This window comes from Oncorhynchus kisutch, linkage group LG18, assembly GCF_002021735.2.
Source record: "Oncorhynchus kisutch isolate 150728-3 linkage group LG18, Okis_V2, whole genome shotgun sequence".
In the NCBI taxonomy this organism is placed as follows: domain Eukaryota; kingdom Metazoa; phylum Chordata; class Actinopteri; order Salmoniformes; family Salmonidae; genus Oncorhynchus; species Oncorhynchus kisutch.
The window spans coordinates 47,933,871-47,957,861 of record NC_034191.2 but is presented as its reverse complement, the minus strand read 5'-3'; the positions used below and the strand labels follow the sequence as shown (position 1 = coordinate 47,957,861).

General features: G+C 42.8%; 1 protein-coding gene across 2 annotated transcripts; it reads right to left on the bottom strand.

Moving 5' to 3' along the window:
• Positions 1–154: 154 nt before the first annotated feature.
• Positions 155–22,116, bottom strand: LOC109908809 (uncharacterized). Of its 2 annotated transcripts, none has more exons than XM_020507519.2 (17): positions 21,976–22,116; positions 20,224–20,330; positions 19,920–20,065; positions 18,587–18,744; positions 16,608–16,775; positions 15,961–16,414; positions 15,430–15,528; positions 14,177–14,255; positions 11,261–11,484; positions 10,766–11,008; positions 5,970–6,068; positions 5,229–5,422; positions 4,864–5,038; positions 2,405–2,561; positions 1,619–1,772; positions 1,357–1,468; positions 155–1,153 (listed from the first exon to the last, which is right to left on the bottom strand). In XM_020507519.2, exons 1-17 carry the CDS (start codon positions 21,988–21,990, stop codon positions 981–983), a joined length of 2,757 nt encoding a protein of 918 aa, XP_020363108.1. In that variant the 5' UTR covers positions 21,991–22,116; the 3' UTR covers positions 155–980. The 2 variants fall into 2 exon arrangements, with proteins under 2 accessions (XP_020363108.1, XP_020363106.1); XM_020507517.2 differs by having other exon boundaries at positions 14,177–14,258; positions 21,976–22,102.
• Between the last annotated feature and the right edge of the window lie 1,875 nt (positions 22,117–23,991).

The following is a 23,991-nucleotide window of genomic DNA, read 5'->3' as shown; positions in this document are numbered from 1 at the left end:
TGGCAAACAGTGTCTGAATAAATTGATGAATTGACAATGTGGTGTATTAACTCAATGTAGAAGTTAATGACATCTTTTGTCTGTGTTAGTAACACATGATGGTGTGGTAATTTAATATTTACCATAGGGGGGTTCTTTAAATAAATAAAACACATTCAAAATGCCATTTTTTTATTAATTTAGTATTTTCCTTTGAGAATGTAGGGAATACAGTGCTATTATCCAAAACCATTTACATTAAGAAAATAAACAGTATTTTACATTGTGTAAACAAAATGAGAAGCAAAACTATTTATGAACTGATCGCCGCTTTGGATTCTTGCTGTTGAACCCAAACACTCAATATGCAACACACATCATAGCCCACTGCTAAATGTGAGAAGCCAACCTCTTTCTACAACCACTAGCATAATGCTAAGCCTTCCAGTTGCTGGTTAGCCAAATGCTGCCTTGGCTTAAACCACCAAAAAATGTAATTTAACGACATTACAGAACGGGAGGTAACTGTTGGAACTAGATCATCATCATAGCCCTCTTTAAAAGCAAATCACACGGATGTACCTTCATAGTGTTAACTGATTCATTCGAGAATTCAGGCAGAAAAATCTTGGATTTTAGGTGTTATCCCTGATTTAGTCCCAATCTTAGTTACCTGTGTAGTGCTAGAGAAAAGAAACAGGATTGAATTTGGGAAACGCTGCGTTAGAGGCTCTCATTTTAGAAGTATAAGAAGGCACCCTTCTAAGGTTTCAAAAGCAATAACAGTGGGCTTGTGATTGAGCGATTAGTGCCACTAGCTGCAGTTGAAGCAGTGCATCTAGACAGAGCTGGGATAATCGTCACCCAGACTATGCTGAGCCAGTCAGCTAGATGCAGCGTGACACTTGAGACTAAGACCACCGAGCACAGTCGTAGCTACTAGCTAGCGCTCCCGAGCCTCAGCAGAAAGGGCTGGAGGGTCACCTCAATACTTAGTCTCTCTACTGACTGTCGTCATCTGAGACCTGGTCAGGTGGGATGGCCCGCGTGTGGCTGGCCCGAATGCTGGTGATGTGGGGACAGGAGGCGATGAGGTTGGAGATGCCCGAGGGGGTCACACCTGAGCCTTCCAGATTTACCTGGCTCAGACGCATGCGCTTCAGGAACTTCAGTCCTGAAGGAAACATAATACACAACAAGAACGTATTTCAAATTCCTTCCAGCTCTAAATGCTGGTATTCCATCTCTAAACCTCAATTGGGATTCACAGGGCATCATTGAAAAAGAGACCATGGTCGCAATAGGGATTCCCTTACTTCATGAGTATTAATGCTGGAATTCAATGGTAGTAATTGTGGCTAATGAGTGGGACCTTACCGTGGTCAGTGATGCGTGTGCGGCGGAGGTTGAGCTTGAACAGCTGAGCACAGTGGACCAGACCTCTCCTCACCACCGTGTCACCCACCTGAGTACTGGCCAAGCTTAATACCTGGAACATAACAAAAATATCAATGCCACTAATCATAGTATGTAGTTTCAAAAGTTTTATAAGGGAGCTCTCTTAGCTCTATTACCTTATTTGTAGAGTTTTATCGACTGATACAATAGTTGTCTATAGGGTTACATGTGTGCTCCGTACCTGCAGGTGTGGCAGACAGGTGACGAGGGCAGCCACTCCTCGGCTGGTGACGGCTGTGCGGTCCAGACACAGCTCCAGCAGCTCCTGCAGACTGCACAGGGAGGGCAGCCCCATGTCTGTCACCTGGGTGTTACTGAGAGACAGCCTCTTCAGTCTGGAGACAGGAGCATTTCTATCAGGGTCTTATTCATTAATGCTCACCGTAACAAAACCTTATTGAAACGGAAAGAAAACCAAGCTTTTTTTTTTATTGGACAGGGAGTCACACCCTGTTTGTCTGTTTTCTTGTGTTTGGTTCCTAATGAATACGACCCAGCACTCCTTCATTTACAACAACTGTAGGCGATGCTGGTGAATCAGCTAGAGAAGTGATCCTAGTCCTTGTGAGCAATAGTGTACAAGTTCTTGTTCCATCTCAGCACTAACATAGCTGATTAGTCCCCCCAAAAATTTGGGGATTAATTACTGCCTCTGGCTGTGGTAACGATTAGTCTCATATTGACACCTAAAGCGGATAATGTGTGCATCCCAAATGGCACCATAATCCCTATATCGGCGTTTCCCAAACTCGGTCCTGGGGCCCGCCATAGATGCACGTTTTGGTTTTTGCCCAGGCACTACACAGCGGATTCAAATAATCAAAGCTTGATGATGAGATGGTTATTTGAATCAGCTGTGTAGTGCTTGGGCAAAAACCAAAATGTGCACAACCAAAACGTGGGAAACGCTGTCCTACGTAGTGTACTTCCATTTGGGAAGCAGAAAATGTAATGAGAGTGATCTGACCTGGTCATGATGGCCAGCTGGGTGACCCCGTGGTCAGTGACGTGTGTGTAGTCGGTCAGGTCCAACTCGGACAGCAGGGACAGTCTGGAGAGGAAGGTCAGGCCAGTGTCCGTCACCGAGTGGCGTCCAGGCAGGGTCAGCTGGGTCAGCCGGAGACCTGGGTACAGACAGAAAGAGATATAATAGTTTAGTAAATATAGTACATAAAAATGATATAGTGCCAGTCATACAAAACACTAACATCTGCCACAATATTCCCCTCTAAATCAGGTACTAGACCGCGGGAAACAGGAGACTGGACTTTGACCAATTAATGACATTAAATCAATAACATTGATTGATTTTTTATCAAAAGCAGGACTGCAAACCTTGAGGCCCTGATTTGAAAAGTCCTGCTGTACATGCTAGGGTTTGGTGATGGTCATGTTCAAACATCATGGATGGGTCAATAGTCAGGAACAATGCAATTTGAAGGACACATTGGTTATACCAGAACTGTGATTTGTTAATAATGTCCTTTTTATTTAAATTGTTGTTAAATTGTTACAAATCATTGTTTTATTTAAACCGTTAGATTAAAAAAAAATATATATATATATAGTCTAGGCTGCAGAATTGGTAGGGCTGTGTTTGTTGCTCATAAAAGTACACAGATATCAGTTGTATTAGCCTACCTTTTAAAAATAAATATTATAGCCTTGTAGGCTATTGTTATTTCATCCTGATCATCTGGGTAAGTGCATTTGCAACATTCTTTCTTCCATTAGGCTACTTTGACAGTTTCAGACAACAAAAAGGAAGTGACGGGATTTCACGTAGTAACTATAGACACACTGAACAGAAATAGAAACGCAGCATGTAAAGTGTTGGTCCCATGTTTCATGAGCTGAAATAAAATATCCCAGAAATGTTCCATGTCCACAAAAAGCTTATTTCTCTCAAATTTAGTTTACATCCCTGCTAGTGAGCATTTCTCCTTTGCCAAGATAATCCATCCACTTGACATGTGTGCCATATCAAGAAACTGATTAAAAAGCAGGATCATTACACAGGTGCACCTTGTGCTGAGCTCCTCTGTCCATTGTTCGTGTTCTTTTGGCCATCTTAATCTTTTATTTTTATTGGCCAGTCTGAGATATGGCTTTTTCTTTGCAACTATGACTTTGTCTTTGTATCCTGGAGTCGCCTCTTCACTGTTGACGTTGAGACTGGTGTTTTGCGGGTACTATTTAATGAAGCTGCCAGTTGAGGACTTGTGAGGAGTCTGTTTCTCAAACTAGACACTAATGTACTTGTCCACTTGCTCAGTTGTGCTCCGAGGCTTCCCACTCCTCTTTCTATTCTGGTTAGAGACAGTTTGCGCTGTTCTGTGAAGGGAGTAGTATACAGCGTTGTATGAGATCTTCAGTTTCTTGGCAATTTCTCGCATGGAATAGCCTTCATTTCTCAGAACAAGATTAGACTGATGAGTTTCAGAAGAAAGTTCTTTGTTTCTGGCCACTTTGAGCCTGACATCGAACCCACAAATGCTGATGCTCCAGATACTCAACTAGTCTAAAGGACAGTTTTATTGCTTCTTTAAAATCAGAACAGTTTTCAACTGTGCTAACATAATTGCAAAAGGGTTTTCTAATGATCAATTAGCCTTTTAAAATTATAAACTTGGATGAGCTAACAACATGTCATTGGAACACAGGAGTGATGGTTGCTGATAATGAGCCTCTGTACACCCATATAGATATTCCACACAAAAAAAAAGCAGTTTCCAGCTACAATAGTCATTTACAACATTAACGATGTATACACTGTATTTCTGATCAATTTGATGTTATTTTAAAAATTGACATTTTTTTTTTGCTTTTCTCTCAAAAATGTCTAAGTGACCCCAAACTTTTGAACGGTAGTGTATGTATGGGGGAGAGAGGAAGAGTTAGCCACAACAACAAACAAATTTTAAAAAGTATCAATTCAGTATGTGATTTGTTAAGCCAAATTTCCCTCCTGAACTAATTTAGGCTTGCCTAAACAAAGGGGCTGAATACTTATACAACGACTATATTTTAGTCACAAATGTTTTATTTATCTTATTTTTCTTCCACTTTGACAGAGTATTTTGTGTAGATTGTTGATAAAGGATTAACAATTAATTGATTTTAATCCCACTTTGTAGCAATCAAATGTGAAGAAATCCAAGGGGTCTGCATTCTTTAGCAAGGCACTGTATGTGTTGAACATTCAGGCTATGGCAATTAGGGAATAGGTCCCCTGGCATGTTGCACTGCTGAATGCGCTACCGTGCGCTGCAAGACTCCAGTGGAGCAGTCAAATTCAAGTATGCTAAACCATTGTTGTGACATCACGATGGCTGTCAGACATCATCGACAGACGATGCAAACGTAAAAAAAAAAATATATATAAAAAAATACGTTTGCAGACCAATTGTAGTACACACAATTCACCTGAAATGATCTGGAGGGCGTGGTTGCCGTCTGCGACAGAGATGTCTGCCAGGCTAAGGGCAGAGAGGGTGGAGTGGACGGCCAGGCACTCCAGAGAACCCTCCCTCACCCCCGTGCCGTCCAGGTACAGGGTCTGCAGGCTGGGGAGGGCCGCTAGGGCCGACACGTCTCTCACCTGATAGGAGGAGGAGGAGATATCATTATGCTGAGTGAAACAACTTATACCAGTGTTGGTTGTTGATGCCTAATTGTTCTGTCTGTATGAGTGTATGTTTGTGTGTTGAAATGCAGAGCTATTGTGGCTGTGTGTGTGTGTGTGTGTGTGTGTTTGTGAATGTGTGCAAACGCGAGAATGAGAGAGCTACCTTGGTGTGTTTGACGCTGAGCAGTCGTAGCTGTGGCACACAGGCGGGCAGCGCTGCCAAGGTGGCCTCTGTGACCGAGGTCTGGTTCAGACTGAGCTGGTTGAGTGACGAAGGAGCAGACTGCAGGTACAGCACCATCCCTACGTCACTTACTTTGGTCTGGTCCAGTGACAGGAAAGACAGGCTCTTCAGTCCTTGGAGACAAAGGGTACAGGGTGAGATAAAAAAAACACTTTACCTTAGTCCTCCTTTCAAGTGATCATTATTTTATACAGGAGTTGAACTATTGGGAATTTAAAATGGTTGACACTTCCCTATAAATTATGAATTCAATCATTTAAGTTGAAACCCCAATCATGCCATACAATGCTCCCCAAATTCATTTATTCTTTCATTTTTAATATATATATTTTTTTATTGTGGATGACTTTAAATCAGTTTAAAAGACAGCTTATGCTTTGATCTAGAGTTCTTGCACGGGGTCATAGCAGGCTACTAGGTTATTAGCGGGGGCTTAAATCATTTCATCGTTACAAAGCTTGCCCTTCCTTCTCCCTTTACCTCTATTCCACACTAAAAACCTCATTCATCCACAAGCGTTTCATGCTGTAGCCAGGGTCTTATTCATTAGTTCACAAACGTTTCATATTGGACAAGTGCAGGCATAGCCCCTCCCAGTTTGTCTGTTTTCTTCAGTTTGGTGCCTAGTGAATACAACCCAGGGTTAGAGAAGAGCCTCACCTGTGATGTGTTGCAGACAGGAGTCAGTTAGCTTGCTACATGAGGTCAGGTTCAGGTGCTGCAGTTTCAGTAAGCTGCACAACACAGAGAGGCCCGTGTCTGGAAAACAGGAAGACAAAGAGAGAGAACCTTCAGTATCATAGCAACCATGCTGCAACGATAACAGGCCATATGGTTCTTAAAGTGATAGCTCACCACGATATTTGGGTCATTCCACAAAAAAAGTGCCTTTTGATATTTGAAGTAGAAAATGTGCACCAATATTGAAAGTCTGTTATATTAAATGAAGAGCCCTTTAACCCTATACTCTTGTGGAAATTGGCCTCTGGATAGGGCCACATTTTTATGTTTCTAACAAAGGAACTATGAAAAGCATTTGCATGACCATGGTTGCAATTGAAAGAGAACACTTTTGGAGATGAGGAAATTATCCGACCAAAGTGAGGACACAACAGTTCACCTGACACAAGACTGAATCCAAACACTAAACTGTTCATTTGACGTGCATTTTACATTCACTGTTCTTTCCACAGCATTTGTCAATAACGAAATCCGAAAGCACTCTGGATACATTCAGTAACATAATAAGAATATTAATTTACATTTGAGTACGCAAGATAAGAAAAAACAATTACGAGAGTTTGAGTGAGAGGCCTAACTGGTGATTTCAAGTGGCCCCTACACACACACTTCTCCAAACTGTGTTTCTAAGTCATTTCAATGCACTCAAGGAAAGAGCCTTCCACTAAAATGTTTTTTGTTGTTGCTCTCCTAGCTTTGCCATTGAGGAACTGAAGTAAGTACAATTGTATTTTTTTTGGTTTGGAACACAGCCCTGCGTCCCCACCAATACGCAATTACTGTTGTTGCTTACTCAATCCAAACATGTTCCATTATAAATTTGCCATCTGGGTCAGGTGGGCATCATTTGAAAGCTTATTTGATTGCCAACATGGCGAGCTAAGTTATAAAATACAGGCTTTCAAAAAGGCACATCAGACAAACAGATTGTACATTTTGATGAGCATAGAATAGAGTCTTTGCTTGTATGACTAACCCTCTTATCTTTCAGAACACATTGATTCCTCTTGATTTATAGCATTTCCTTCACTGTGTTTCCCAAACAGCGGGAGGGCTCGGGGCATCTCCTTGTCACGAGCAGTGCTCAAGTTTATTAACGGCTGTCAGTCAAAACCCAGACTGAGTATTTTTTTTATCTCGCCAGTTCATAAGACCTTCTCACGTATAGACAATTGATTTCTGCCACTCACAGTATCACAAGCTATAGTCATTTCAGATCCTTCTCCTCTTACTATGAATTAATTTATACCAAATACACAGCCTAATTAAATCGCCCGTGGCAGCTTAACTCACTACTGCTATCAGAAGAAACCTTTGATGCTTTTATATAATCTCAAATTGAGCCATTTCTCGATCTTAATCAAACCCCTGGAACGTCTCCTCCAACAGTATAGGAATCAATGAAGGCTTATCTAAGGGGCCAAATTATTTTGCACAGCGCAAGATTAAGGAAGTGCAATATTCAACACCTGGGGGAACTTACAAATACAATTTTGGATTCACACTCAGATTTACTAAAACAACATTTGACACTTCAGACAGTTTGGTCTTCTTTCAACTCGATAAGCTGAAAATCTGAGAAGTAAAATCTTGAAGAAAAAAATTAAATGAAGCACACCAGCTGCTTCAGAGAAGAGCAAATTAAAACAATACCTGAGAACTAACAAGCCGGGTAACAAATGTATTGATCATTTAGAGGTCAATTCATGTTTTTGGAACTTTTACTCACATTTATACATTTCGGAATGCGCTGGTAATGCTACCTTACTCGGCACCTTCTTTGAGAACGTAGATATTCCTACAGGTGAACCTGAGATAGAGCTGTTCTTTTAACTCAGCAGCTGTAGAAGAGATTGTGTTGGTGATTAAATCTATGCATTGTGGTAAATCGCCTGGACCCAACGGATTTCTGAGCAAATGCTTTAAAATAATTCTCAGATCAACGCTCTCCTCTCTTGCTTTCCGTATTTGAGGAATCATTCTCCTCAAACTCTTTACCTTTGACAATGAGACAAGCATGCATGTCACTTATTCTGAATAGGAAAAAAACTAAACATTGTGTGGTTCATAATAGGCCAATTTCTTTACTGAATTGCGATGTAAAAGGTACTTTCTAAGATGATTGCCTGCCGTTTTGAGCCAGTCCTTCCCTCCATTATCTCTACAGATTGAACTGGTTTCATTAAAAATCGTCATTCTTTTTTTCAACATCAGATGTCTTTATAATCCCTATTCATCTGACACACCAGAGATATTGTTATCACTGAGAAGGCATTTGATCGGGTGGAGTGGGATTATCTAGTTTACACTCCCAATTTGATGTCCTGGATCAAAGTCCTTTACTCCTCCCCTATGGCTGCAGTGTGCACAAATAACCGTTCATCCCATTTCTAACGTCAACGTGGGGCAAGATAGGGTTGACCTCCATCCCCTCAGCTGTTTGCCATTGCAACTGAACCTTTAGCCATAGCAATACGTAATAACACCACTATCAAAAGGTATTCGAAGAGGGGGCTTAAGAGCATATAGTTTCACTCTATGCGGATAACATGCTATTATACATCTCTGACCCTATAACTGGTCTTCGAGAGATCCAGGTTCCACTAAAAAGTTTATAGATCATTATTAATCCTTCTGCCATGCAAACTTATTTTAGTCATGTGCTCTTCAGAATGAATACACAGAAATTTGAGAGATCTCGCTCCCAGGGTGGTCAAGCACTTCCAAACTTAAAATATTATTACTGGGCAGCTAATAAAATAATCAATCTATATTGGATGACAGAAATCCCCGATGTTAAAGGCCGGAAATGGTTGACTTTGGAGATCTCAACCTGTGGCCCCACCGACTTAAAATGCCTTACTCTGCTAAACTTGCATTAGCTGAGCCGGTTTCAAATATACTAAAAACCCTATTGTGAAACATTCTCTAAAAATGTGGAAACAGTTCAGGCGGTCGTTTGGTCTCAGTGAATTTAACTTCTGCCCCATTCTTAAAGAACCATACATTCTCTCCATCATTATTAGACCAGGCATCTCATTTCTGCTCTGGAAAGGGATCTCCTCACTGAACAACTTGTATATTGATATGGATTTTGCATCCATTTGAACATTTAGTACAAAAGTTTAATATTCCTAGATCCCATTTCTTTAGATACCTGCAATTGTGTAGTTTAGCATCTTCATATTCTAGTCACTTCCCATCACGCCCACCTAACTCCCTTCTGGATTCTATTTTTAAAGTGACCCCTAATATCAAAGGGGGCATAAGCATGATCTATACGTTATTAAAAACTCACACAATCTGGATTCTCTGAACTTTTAAGAACCAATGGGAAGAGGATTAATGTGAACTTTCAGATGAAACTTGGCAGAGTATACATAAGAGAATACATTCTTCATCTATATGCTGTAATGCCATTTAAAATGGTTTTAAAAAAAAGTCAAATTATCCAAGATTACACCAGATTTAGATCCCACCTGTGACTGATGTAATAAGCAGGCTCTTGCTACTTTTTGCACATGTTTTGGACATGCCCGAAATTTACAGATTTCTGGACATCCATTTTTGAGTTTTCTAAGATACTGGAGACACCTATAGAACCTTCTGCCTTTATTGCATTATTCAGAGGGGCACCACAGGAGGCTCCTCTAAACAGTTCTATGGGGAAAATGCTGGCATTTACTACTCTTCTAGCTAGACGTCTCACACTATTTAAGTGGAAGGATCGATTTCCTCCTACTCTTAACCATTGGATATAGGAAGTTATCCAACATCTCAAGCTTGAGAAAATACACTACTCCGTTAAGGGTTCTGCAATTACATTTTATAATATCTGGCAACCTTTCCTATCCAGCTAATTTCACAACTCTATAACCCAACCCAATTTATTTGTATCATTATTTTACTATTTTTAAAGTTTGTCTTACAATAGCTTTGTATTTTTTATTTTTATTTTTACCATGCCTGCTTCAATGTCTGGTTTTGGAGTGGGGCTCTGTTAGAGCATTGGGGGGGGGGGGGGGTTGATTGTATTCAATTGCCAATCCCTGTTGCACTCACACATACAGAGGGGACTTACGGCTGATTTAAGATGAAAACGTCAACCCTTGTACAGTCAACCTTGTTACTTTATTTGGCACTTGAAGAAGCAATATCTGACATTTTGCGCAAGTCGAAGAAGCGGTATGCTTCCCATTCTTCAATTTTGTTTTGCGGCATTTACTTTCGGTTTTGTACACAGCTTGAAACAGCTGAAAATAAAATGGAAAATATATTTAATAGAGGTTTAGATGGTAAAATGATTCTCTACACTATACTTGCTTGTTTTGTCACAAACTGAAATTAAGCCAACTACTAGAATTTTTGCTACCAGGAAATTGCGGAGCGATTTCTGCATAGTGCATCTTCAATAGGCACTTACTATAGTCATTTTTGTATTTAGCCTCGAGATGGGAAAACATGTGTTTTTATTAAGTGGAACATGTGCTCTTTGACAGAATGTTCAAATTGGGTGAAATCAAAAATGTTTTTTTACACTTCTCAAAAAGGCAACTAATTGGTGGTACGACCCATCTGTATTCCTTAAATTGACATTCATGTGGCATTGACAATAGTGTTGCCATATAGCAAAAGTAGTGCACTATATACAGAATAGGGTGCCATTTGGAATGCATACTCAGTCAGTACCAATGCTGTCAAGGTAAAAGGTGTACCTGTGATGAGAGGAGAGTTGACCAGGCTCAGGTGCTTCAGTGCAGTGAAGGCCCGTAGCTGCCGGAGTAGCTCATTGGTAGAGTACGGGTAGCAGTTGAGGACAAATTTCTGCATTGGGCAGCCAAAGAAGAGCTCCAGGGTGCGTGGGCGAAGGAGCCTCTCACGGGACATGTGACTGAGCAGGAGCTCTGCCAGCTCAGGGGTCAGACATGACAGACTGCTGCTGTACTGCATGCTGGGAACTGAGAGAAAAGGAAATGCATTTTCTATGCAGCTTTCCTACCATGACATTTCTGTGATCTTGCTCAGGAATTTTTACACAACTGCAATGAACCACAACCAATATCATTGTATGTACAATTCTGACCATTTCTGAGGTGAGATGGTTGGGACAACAGTCTTTTGGCTAGGTCATTGTCTTGGCTAGCAGTGAGGCCCCTTTAACAATGTTTGAGTGCAAATAACAGTGTTGGACTTTAAAGTTGTTCTCTGACCTGTCATGAGGTTGACGGTGGCCCGGGTGGCCATGACACAAAGGGAGGGGACACTGGGCGTTCTGAAGGGTCTCTTGGGCGGAGACGGGTGGCCTTGGGAGGCCTGAGGGTCGTCCTGGGCGGCTCTCTGGAGGCGCTCTACTGCAGCCTGGCCCGCTGCTCCCGGCACCATGCGACCTGCAGCCTCCTCTGGCTCCACTGCTGGGTCACCTACCACACCCTCCCTGAGAGAGACACACACACACACATTTGTATGTTCACATCAAGTCAACTAATTCAACAAAAGGGCACAAGGCTGCATCAAGATTCTCCACCCTTGTGTACACTTGCACACACCCACTCATGGATTTAACAACGGTGGAAAATTCCTCAAGCCAATCCTTACACCAATCCAATGCTTTAAATCCATGATGGGGAATGTGCAAGTGCACACTGGCTAAAATGTGACAAAACTCTCGTATTTACAGAGCAGGTCCATAGTAGCAATTTTTTGGTCCTGGGACCTTCCTCAGGCAGCATGCCATCAAACCTACATGCAAAATTTGAAGTCTGCTCTTACGGTTGACCTTCGGCACACGTCTACGTGTTCAACAAGCAAGTTTATAACAAGGCGTTGCAGTGCTGATCAAAACTTTCTTGGGGAAAAAATGCTTTTGTTACAGTCTAAATGCTATGTAAAAAAAAATATTTCACCTTTATTTAACCAGGTAGGCCAGTTGAGAACAAGTTCTCATTTACAACAGCGACCTGGCCAAGATAAAGCATAGCAGTGTGACAAAAACAACAAAGTTTCACAAACAAATGTACAGTCAATAACACGAAAGAAAAGTAGAAAGCTCTATGTACAGTTTGTGCAAATACAGAAGAGTGGGAGGTAGGCAATAAACAGGCCATAGAGGCGAAAATAATTACAATTTAGCATGAATACTGGAGTGATATATGTGCAGATGATGTGCAAGTAGAGATACTGGGGTGCAAAAAAGCTAGAGAGTAAGTAATAATATGTGGATGTGGTAGTTGGGTGTGCTATTTACAGATTGGCTGTGTACAGGTACAGTGATAAGTAAGCTGTTCTGACAGCTGATGCTTAAAGTTAGAGGAGGGAGAAAAAAAAGACTAGATTTTTGCAATTAGTTCCAGTCATTTGCAGCAGAGAACTGGAAGGAAAGGCAGCCAAAGTAAGCATTGGCTTTGGGGATGGCCAGTGAAATATACCTGCTGGAGCGCGTGCTGCGGGTGGGTGCTGCTATGGTGACCAGTGAGCTGAGATAAGGCGGGGCTTTACCAAGCAAAGACTTACAGATGACCAAGAGCCAGTGGGTTTGGCAACGGATATGTAGTGAGGGCCAGCCAAAGAGAGCATACAGGTCGCAGTGGTGGGTAGTATATGGGGCTTTGGTGAAAAAACAGATGGCACTGTGATAGACTACATCCAGTTTGCTGAGTAGAGTGTTGGGGCTATTTTGTAAAGGACTTCGCCGAAGTCAAGGATAGTCAGTTTTACGAGGGTGTTTGGCGGCATGAGTGAAGGATGCTTTGTTGTGAAACAGGTAGCCGTTTATAGATTACATTTTGGATTGGAGATGCTTAATGTGAGTCTGGAAGGAAAGTTTACAGTCTAGCCAGACACCTAGGTATTTGTAGTGGTCCACATATTCTAGGTCAGAACCGTCCAGGGTAGTGATGCTAGTCGAGCAGGAGGGTCCAGGAAGCAAACGGTTGAAGAGCATGCACTTAGTTTTACTAGCATTTAAAAGCAGTTGGAGGCCACGGAAGGAGTGTTATATGGCGTTGAAGCTTGTTTGGAGATTTGTTAGCACAGTGTCGTCTGCGTAGAGGTGGATCAGAGAATCACCAGCAGCAAGAGCGACATCATTGATATATACAGAAAAAAAGAGTCGGCCCGAGAATTGAGCCCTCTGGCACCCCCATAGAGACTGCCAGAGATCCGGACAACAAGCCCTCCGATTTGACACACTGAACTCTATCTGGACACATTACACACGCAGGCAATGAGGCAGTGATTGCGGAGATCCTGGTTGAAGACAACAGAGGTGTATTTAGAAGGCAAGTTGGTCTGGATGATATCTAAGAGGGTGCCCATGGTTACAGATTTGGGGTTGTACCTGGTAGGTTCCTTGATCATTTGTGTGACATTGAGGGCATCTAGCTTAGATTGTAGGACGGCCGGGGTGTTAAGCAAGTCCCAGTTTAGGTCACCTAACAGTACGAACTCTGAAGATAGATGGTGGGCAATAAATTCACATATGGTGTCCAGGGCACAGCTGGGGGCTGAAGGGGGTCTATAACAAGCGGCAACGGTGAGAGACTTGTTTCTGGAAAGGTGGGTTTTTAAAAGAAGAAGCTCGAATTGTTTGGGCACAGACCTGGATAATATGACAGAACTCTGCAGGCTAACTTCGCCCCCTTTGGCAGTTCTATCTTGCTGGAGAATTTTATAGTTAGGGATGGAAATTTCAGGATTTTGTGGCCTTCCTAAACCAGGATTCAGACACGGCTAGTACATATAGTTATAGTCTAAATTCCATGTAAAAATGCTTTTGTTATAGTCTAAGTGCTATGTAAAAATGGTTAAGTTGTATAGTGCTATTCAACTGGTAATTTTCCATGACTGTCTAGTTTTCCTCTTCTCACAGAGCACAAAGGAGTGATTTGCTGCTCCTTATCTCTTCGAGCACCAGAGGCCTGCGCAAGGTTGAAATCTTCTTGCAGCTGAATAGGCTTTAAAGCACTCATCACTTCCCTCAGTTAGACATGTAGGCTGTGAGAATCCCTTAGGAGAGGCAAGCAGTTCTTTGTGTAAGAAGTATATAATGACTGCGCGTGACTAACTGAGTTTCCTGTGGAGGCGATAGCATGGCTATGATATAGGCTAGGTTTAGGCTGGGCACTCACCGGAGTCTGTTCCCCTGGTCTGGCCAGTGGTGTCTGGGCTCCATCTGGTTCTCTGGGAAGAATGGTAACCGGGGCATTCCTGCTGGAGTTGAAGGTCCAATGCAGAAATGTTTATCTTAATATGAAACCATTTCTGGGTAACAATTAAGTACCTTACTGTGATTGGTGTTCATTTAAAATGGTCAAAAACAACAAGATTCTTAACAAGGAACAATTTCTCAAGCAAGAATTTTGCTCGGATTGTCTGGGCGTGGTCTGAGTAGGGAGGGGAAAACTGAAAATGAGCTGTTATTGCCAGAGAGGTTATGAACTCGTTATTATAGGTCAATTTACCACCTGGTGATGTCACCACTAAAACAGTGGGATAAAGCTTTTCAAACAACACTTACACTAAAAGTGCATTATCATAATTGTCACAGTATTATCCCAACCTCATGGTGTGGAAATATAAAAACACAGAAGAAAAAAATTCATGTTTTTGACTGCACTGGGCCTTTAACCACAGTTATTACTTAAGGCCTTTACAATAAAGAAACACTCAACACTCACATCAAAAAATCTATTAATTCTAACAGCCATACAGGTTGAATTACTTCAGAAAAATATCAAAGCTATTTAACAATCTGAATGAATGACTTCAAGACATAGGCGATCACATGCCTCTCACCAAGATCTTCTCAACAGTCACAATCTTCCTCTGTGACTGTAAAAAGGAATCCCCGGCAACGAACTTCACAAACTCAAGTGTCACACACGGATTACTGTCTGTCAGAATACCTCAGACAGCTTTTTGTTGTTGTTGATGAGCGCAGCGCCAACCGGCGAAAGTGGTACAGTCGGGGGCATTCACCTGCTATTTCCCAATCAAAGTAGCTTTCTCACAGTCAGAGAGGCGATAGAAAGGAGATCTCACATCATTAACTGCCCAGTTGGCTCACTATCATGACCGCAGCCATGGAAGGTTAGTTCAATGGATTTCTACACACTGGTTCACTTGACCTGCTGTAAAAAAAATATTTTAAAAAACAATTCCCAAGGGACAGTAGATTAAATCCTACTGCAAATGGGGCTGCAGTGGTCATCAAGTTCAAAGCCATGGTCATTTGTGCAACAACTGTTGCAGAGAGGGGTCATCTGTTTTAGACTGCAAAGGACACAGAGTTCAGAGGAAAGAGAAAAGAAAGAGAGGAAGGGCTGAGAGTCAGGGGCAGGGCACAGGGTAAGAGTCAATTCCAAACAGGTGGGGGCAGTACCATTGAAGGGGAAGGGTGGCTCTCTCCCCCCCTCTAGCTCTTCGTCTTCTGAGCTGGCAGCTTCCTCTGCATCACCAGGATTCAGCTTCTGGCCACGTCCTGTCAGTAAAAAAAAACAGCATCAAAACTTTGGTGTGGAGTGAAGTTGCCGCTAGATGCTGATCTTGGGTCAGTTTCACATTTTCCCCACTCATGGTTAGGATTGGGAAACAGGAAGCTGATCCTAGATCTGAACATATGGGAAACTGCACATTCAGCTAACCCAGAGAACGCCTGAAAGAAACTCAGTGCCTGTAATGGTGACATCACAAAGTGATGCCTCAAACTAGTGGGTCCATAATGTAATTGCCTGCGCAAGTAAGGCAATTATACAGCGTTACAGGGTACAGAATAACCATTTATACTCCAAGGAAATACATTTCTGAAGGTAGAAAAATATCAGACAAGTCATCAACTAGGATATTGAAGATGGCTGTGAGTGGATAAATTACATTCCGAATGGGATCTCCATATGCCACGCGCAAATCTTACCCCAGGAGTGAGAAGGTCCGGTCACTGGGGGACCAACACCGGGGATGCCTGCGTAGCCCACTGCTTCTTCCCACAACAGGTGAGGCAGAGGTGGGGGCCGAGCGGGATCCTCCATCCCTCCCTGCTCCAGCACTGGTATCTGTGGCTGGGGAGGCGCAGGAGATGGAACCACCACCTCCTCCTGGCCCAATAAGAGGCGTGCAGCTGGGCTGGGTGGGTCCTGGGGTGTCTCTGGGGGCGTGGTCTGGATGCAGAGGGCAGCATTGGGCATGAGGCCCAGGGAGCGCAGGGAGCAGGCCAACTCCGCCTCCCCAAAGCGTTTCCGCGGAAACCCCTGGAGGAGAGAGAAGGAAGCCAGGGAGGGGTGGCGCCCAGAGATGTGCTCCACCACACTGCGCAGAGGGGCGTCGGCCGGGAAGCGCTCCCTCATGGACTCCCCAGAGGGCAGCCGGATCTACAGGGACACAGAGGGTGAAACCTCCATTATATCATACCACCTCAATCTCCATTTACGCTAGGCTACACAATTCATGCACGCCTCTACAATAAACCAATAGGGATGCTCTCAAGTCAACAATCAAGACGGAAGTCTACCTACGCAGCTAGGCATATGTAAACATTGCCAGAGGAGGAGGGTATAACCTCACCATGAGGATGCAGTTGTGTTCCACACTGGTCTGGACCGTACCCCCCAGCCTCTGGCCTTGGCTGCTGCCTGGAGGGGACATGGTCTCAGTGGGGGTGCTCGGCTGGGTCTTCTTCTCCTGCAAGCTTATCCGGTCCTCTGCAATACGCTTCAGCACCAGCTCACGCTCCTGAGGGAACAACACATACAGTGACAGTCAAAAGTTGACACACCTACTCATTCAAGGGTTTTTCTTTAGTTTCACTATTTTCTACATTGTAGAATAATTGTGAAGACCTAACACATATAACACATATGGAGTAATCTAGTAACCAAAAAGAAAAGTGTTAAATCAAATAATATTTTATATTTGAGATTCCTCAAAGTAGCCACCCTTTGCCTTGATGACAGCTTTGCACTCTTGGCAGTCTCTCAACCAGCTTCATGAGGAATGCTTTTCCAACAGTCTTGAAGGAGTTTCCACTTACGCTAAGAACTGCTTTTCCTTCACTCTTCGGTCCAACTCATCCCAAACCATCTCAATTGGGTTGAGGTTGGGTGATTGCAGTGGCCAGGTCATCTGATGCAGCACTCCATCACTCTCCTTCTTGGTCAAACAGCCCTTACACAGCCTGGAGGTGTGTTTTGGGACATAGTCCCACTAAGCAAAACCAGATGGGATGGAGTACCGCTGCAGAATGCAGTGGTAGCCATGCTGGTTAAGTCTGCCTTGAATTCGACAGTGTCACCAGCAAAGCACCCTCACACCATCACCTCAGCCATGGAAGGTTAGTTCCAATGGATTTCTACACTGGTTCACTTGACTTGCTGTAAAGAAAATAAAAGATTCCCAAGGGACAGTAGATTAAATCCTACTGCAAATGGGGCTGCGGTGGTCTGAAAGCCATGGTCATTTGTGTAACAACTGTTACAGAGAGTGAGAGGGGTGATCTGTTTTAGACTGCAAAGATGTTTAATGTCCATTGATTGTGTTTCTTGACCCAAGAAAGTCTTCTTATTGGTTTCCTTTAGTAGAGGATTCTTTTCAGTAACTCGACCATGAAGGCCTGATTCACGCAGTCTCCTCTGAACAGTTGATGTTTAGAGGAGTCTGTTACTTGAACTCTGAAGCATTTATTTGGGATACAATCTGAGGTGCAGTTAACTCTCATGAACTCTCTGCAGCAGAGGTAACTTGGTCTTCCTTTCCTGTGGCGGTCCTCGTGAGAGCTCGTTTCATCATAGCGCTTCATGGTTTTTGCAACTGTACTTGAAGAAACTTTCAAAGTTATTGAAATGTTCCTTACTGACAGACCTTCATGTCTTAAGGTAATGATGGTCTGTCATTTCTCTTTGCTTATTTGAGCTGTTCTTGCCATAATATGAACTTGGTCTTTTACCAAATAGGGCCATCTGCTGTATCCCCCCTACCTTGTCACAACACAACTGATTGGCTCAAACGCATTAAGAAGGAAAGAAATTCCACAAATTAACTTAACAAGGTAGACCTGTTGATTGAAATGGAGTCCAGGTGAATACCTCATGAAGCTGGTTGAGAGAATGCCAAGAGTGTGCAAAGCTGTCATCAAGGAAAAGGGTGGCTACTTTGAAGAATCTCAAATATAAAATACATTTTGATGTGTTTAAGACTTTTTTGGTTTCTGCATGATTCCATGTGTTATTTCATAGTGAAGACATCAAAACTATTATTCTACAATGTAGACAATAGTAAAAATAAAGAAAAACCCTGGAATGAGTAGGTGTGTCCAAACTTTGGACTGGTACAGTACGTCAGGTATCATGTCATGTCTGAGTGTGACTTGTTTGCAAAAAGGCTGAATATATAGTCTCAATGATTTGAATAAACCAATATTCTGTATCAATTGTCTGCACTGAAGTATGTAACACTAGCAAGTACCACCCTGTGGCTATGCTGAGTGTGTTTGTGTGTGTGTGCGCTCAGTGTGTCTCAGCTGATCAAATCAGGCAGGTGCTGCTGACCTGTTTCTTCTGCCTCCTCTCATTCCTGGCCTCGTTGGCCACACGCATCCTCTGCTGCTCCTGGAAGTCACTCTTGTCCGGCCTGATACGAGACTCCAACGGCGGGGTGTCTGTGGATGGACTGGAGGGCTGTGGGGGTCCCAGGACTAAAACGGGGTCTTCAGGCACACATAAGAAACAGAGTGGCCCTAGTGGTCTAAGCCGCTGCCTCTGAAGCACATGTACTGTATGTTGTACCGCTGCCAGGATGGGTTCAAATCCATCTCAATTCTCTTTCAGCACGCTCTCCTTTCACCACTATCTATCCAATAAACTTACTAAATACTTTTTAAAAAACCAAACAATTTAAAACATTGGAAACAGAAAGAACTGTCCTGAAATAAAGGTTGAAATACCTAGCTGCTATGCCCAGAGTAGGGGGATGTTTAGCCTCAAGCTTCAGTAAAGTAATACATTCAAGGCTACAATTTATAAGACAAAAATGTGTTTGGGGTGTACTAAAATGGCATCACTATATAACAAATAAGCATTCTTGGAAAGATGAGGGAGGGAGATTAGCTTGGAAACAAAAAGCTTGGCTAATTCCTGCAAATTATACAGAATGGCCTGTCCTGTAAAAAGTTCCCTTGTATCTGCAGCTGGAAACAAGGTAGCATCCCCCAAATTCCAGAGTGTGGACTGAAGAGTCCATTCTTGTCTGTAAAATTCTGAACAGTCCCTTCACAAGTCAGAATGCTGAATACATTTCATTTGGACTTACTCTACCGGTTGTCCGCTGATCCCATCGTAGTTGGAAGGTTTCAACAAAATAACCAACGGAAAGTATCATTAAACTGACTTCAAAAACACGGGTTTCTGTGTGCTGCTCCCACGATCGTTTGTTCATCACCCGAGGCACACGCACAAGAGTTAAGTACACGCACACGATGCATGCATACTAACCAAAGTCTTGCAGGCTTCTACATGGATTTGCGCATGTACCAGGTGATGAAATCTCAACGGCAGTACAAGTGTTTTGAAAAGTTTGATTAATAATACACATTTCTAGAGTCATAAGGACCAACCGCACAGACAACAGGTAGAGTATTTCGCATTCTGGCTTGTATAGCATTGTCGCAGACTAATACCTGCTACCACAGTCTAATAAATTAGGCGACAAACAAGGCAAAGCCAGTCTGCTGCTATAAGTTGTACAAGATAGGTATTTGAAAAAAGCGGTAAATGACTGAGCAGGGGTCAATTGTGCACAATAAAACACAGGACTATTACATTACAGTATGCAATCAACCATGGAAAACAAATGTCTAATGACTCTTAAAATGGTGTGTAATACCTCTACTGTCAGCGGGCGATGTCTGTGCCTGTGATGTGCAAGAGCTCCCTGCATCTTTGGGAGGGTTGAATGCAGCAAACGGTGTTGCAACTGGCTGGGATGGATTTTTGACCAGCTTGTGCCTCAGATTTTCACCTTGTAAGAGCCTACCATAAACACATTGAGAAAATATAGAAAAACAACGTTCAATATTTGACATATTCAGTTATTGACAACATTTGTCAGTTACAAATACTGTTTGACATTGGAAAACATAGTTCCTTGCCTGTACATTAAAACAGGGTTATGGGTTGGGAGGACTCACCATTCAGCTGCATCAGGCACAGAGAAGTGTCCTGCCTGCAAGGCAGACTGGATCTGCTCCTCACTGAAGCCCATCTCACACAGGGTACGGAACAACTCCCCAATAGTCTGCAACACAACAATGCCATAGGGTGTGAGAAACAGGAAACAGTCCTAAGAAAAGGCGAGCATACATGTACAGTATGCACAGACCGACTCTTGCCCTACAAAGGGTGCCCCTGGTGTCTTTGAGCAGATAAATCAGGAGAAGATGCCCTACAAAGACAAAGCAGTAGGGAACAACTTAACAGTGTCACTGATGCCTCAAGGAACTGAAGTGTGACTGATGAGGAGTGTCTCTGATTTTTTCGCAAGTTAGACCAAAGACAGCAGCTGATTGAAGCTAGCTAGCCTAACGTTAGATATGATGGGGAAATGATGTGCTGTCAGACAAGCTTGTTTTCTAGGTCTGATGAAGCGCAACAGTTTCCCATGTATTTTCAACTAGTTAGCTAGTTTAATTGGCATCTAGCTGTATTGTTTACTTCCAATGCCCATGAGTTAGCTAAGAGCGCTTGAACTTAGCAAAACAAATAGATAGCTAGCTAGATTCTTACTTGATTACATTACACAGCACTGGTAGTTAGCTCCAGAGTCATATGGTTCTGGTTAGCACTAACGTTAGCAAGTTATCTCTCTAGATTAGAAACTTCAAAGTGGCATGATGACAGTCAATCACTCGGTCTATACTCCCCTTCTTCAGGGAAATGATAAAAGTCTGGGTATTTTATTTTATCTCACTCTAACCTCAGGCTCCCGAGTGGCGCAGCGGTCTAAGGCGCTGCATCTCTGAAGCGTCACTACAGACCCTCGTTCGATTCCAGGCTCTCACACAACCAGCCGTGATTGGGAGTCACATAGAACAGCGCACAATTGGCCGAGCGTCGTCCGGGTTAGGATTTGGTCGGGGTAGGCCTTCATTGTAAATTAATAATCTATTCTTAACTGGTTTGCCTAGTTAAATAAAGGTTAAATAAACTAAACAGGGCTCTTTGGCTTTGTATCTTCAGGGGTTCCCAAACTCCTTCCCTCGGAGCCCCCTACTGCGGAACTTTCGGTGCACGCCTATATTTATGGACACAAAAGCGCTGCTCATGACAAACTGTTCACACCCCTCCTGTTGGTGTACAGAATTTAGCAGTTTGAAAGCTAATTTTCTTGCCATTCTAAACATTTTGCCATGTCTAATGTAGATTCATGTGATATTTGAGCGACAAAAAAAAACTATCTATGGGCTAAAAAACGTTAAATGACTTGGGCTAGCTGATCTGGACAATTGCTCTAAGATAACGTTAGGCAATGACTAAAATGGCAAGAGGAACTGATGATGAAATTCTACTATACACAACTTTCAAGAGTAACTTTAAAGCCGGACTGAGTTCCTTTAAAATAACAAAGTAACATGTTTTTTTTGGTGTGTGCCAACCCCTGGGGGAACGACCCACAGTTTTTGGAACCACTGCTGTAGATAACCAACTAGCTAGCTTACAGTCATGCTAGCAAGCTAACTTCTACGGGAATTTACAATGGAGGGTGTGCTAACGAAGCAAGCTAACTTTAGGTACCTAGTCGTCCCTTTTAGAATCGGAGTGGAAGACAATGTTAACAGTCTGATGTATCAGCCAGCCAGCTAGCTTCTACTTACTGTACCAACTGTTATCTTAGTTGTCAAGTCATAATTGTTATTCTTTAGAATTGTCTAGCTGAGTCTTACCGGAGTGGAATCCATACTTTCCGTTTCAGTGATTCTTCGGGTCTCTAATGAACCTCACTGTTATTATTTTTGCCCTAGCTTCTTCTTCTTTTTTAAAGTTTTATCGAAGACTACATGTATTATTGTAATGCCGCCACCTACTGTACGGGTCTTCTTCGATATGACTGCGATCCACAAGCAAAATGCTATATGGGCATGCTGCCACCTACTGTTTTGGCTGTATATCAGACCAAATAATTAACAAAATAAACTAAATAAAAGAACTCAATGTACTCCTTTATTCAGATTCAACTGCCAACGCCCATCCCTACAAACTCTGGGGCCCGAGAAGGAAGAGCATCTTTGGACAGCATTCATTGCAATGTTTTGGCAGTGAATTCCTGGAATCACAAAAACCTTTCAGCCGCAGATACTATTATGTCCAATGTTCCTCAACTGTTGAACAACACTCAGAATCTTCAGTCTGCAGAGCATCCTCTGCCATATCTTCAGCTACCCTCGCCCCTTCAACTATTTCACATGCCTCCGTGTAGGATACCTGCTGTATAGCCCTGACCCTTTTTACCCTAGCTAGTGCATACTAGGCCCTGTTGTTGACGACGTTCTGCCCTACCGCCACCTACTGCTGTGTATCAGCCTACTATTCTATAGTATGAATTCATTACACTTTATGAAAAAAATGCCCTACCAACTAACCCTACACCCATTAAAACCTCACCACTATCCGATCCTACTCCAGGCCCAGCCAGGTCACACGTGATATAAGTCGGCATCCATCCATGTCTGAGGACGTTAGGAGATGATCTGGGAAAACCGACACTAGGGGCAATGGAGATGGCGTAAGTATCTGCCTCTGATTCTAACGTTTGAATCCAGCAATAGAATGTTGTTTTATAGATCCCAAATCTTAACACTTACCTTAACCATTCTGAGTTAATGCCAAACTTAACCCTAACATAAAACATTTGGAGTTAGTGCCTTAACTTATTAACCTTATACACTTCGTAATGTGACGTTTGTAATAACTTCTAAATTTGATGTTTAAGAAACATGGATGAACGTCTAATTCTGACGTGAGACTGCGAGAGCTAGTTGCCAGGCCAGTAGCCTAAGGAGGACGGGACACTATCATTCAAAACATCTTGGAACTCTTCTGCGATTTCGTACAACCAATTACTTCTCTCCAGCTGCCACCACAACATCTATCCTCTGTGATTTACGTTCCATATCCTGCGGTACAAATGACAACCATGGCCATGAACACCCAAAAAAGCAACCTTAAGCACATTTTATTCCTATCACTCTCTATTGGTCTCAGCCTACTCACAGGGCTCCTCTTAGGATCTCTCACCCTGGACCCATCGTCCTCTACTACTCTCTTCACTGGCTCAGCATATGACATCTTCTGCACTACTCTGATCCTGGCAACCTCAACCTGCCTTTCTTTCACCAGACACCTCTGATCTCCAGCACCATGGGCACCCCTACAGTTTACATACACAACTTTTTTCAGATATACTACACATTCCTTTGTCTCATGTCCGCTTCTCACATCTCCCTCCTACAAGCTGCTGCCACATGACAAATAAGCTTGACACCTAAAACACTGTAATGGATTCGGGAAGCTCTCACGGGATAACTGACACATCCTAACTTGATTTTATCTGCATCAAAACACAGTAGTGTTTTCTCTGTTTCACCACGCTCTCCACTGGGTCTGCGTCACATAAACGGCAGGCATCAGACACACCAACAATCTTCAACTTCAATTGGCCCCCCTTAACACCATTCCAGTTATCACTCCTTTCAACTGCTCCCTGCTCCGGAGAGGAGAGCAAGTCCCTTTGCTCCCTTTGGACCGAAGAAACACAAAAATCCACACGATTCCACTTCGAGTCACTTTCACCGACCCAACATTCCCTAACCTCTTCTTTACCCAACCTGACACCACATATGGATCAGCCAGAATGCAAGAATCCATTCTCTCCAAAAATCACACTCCCACAGGACAAAAAA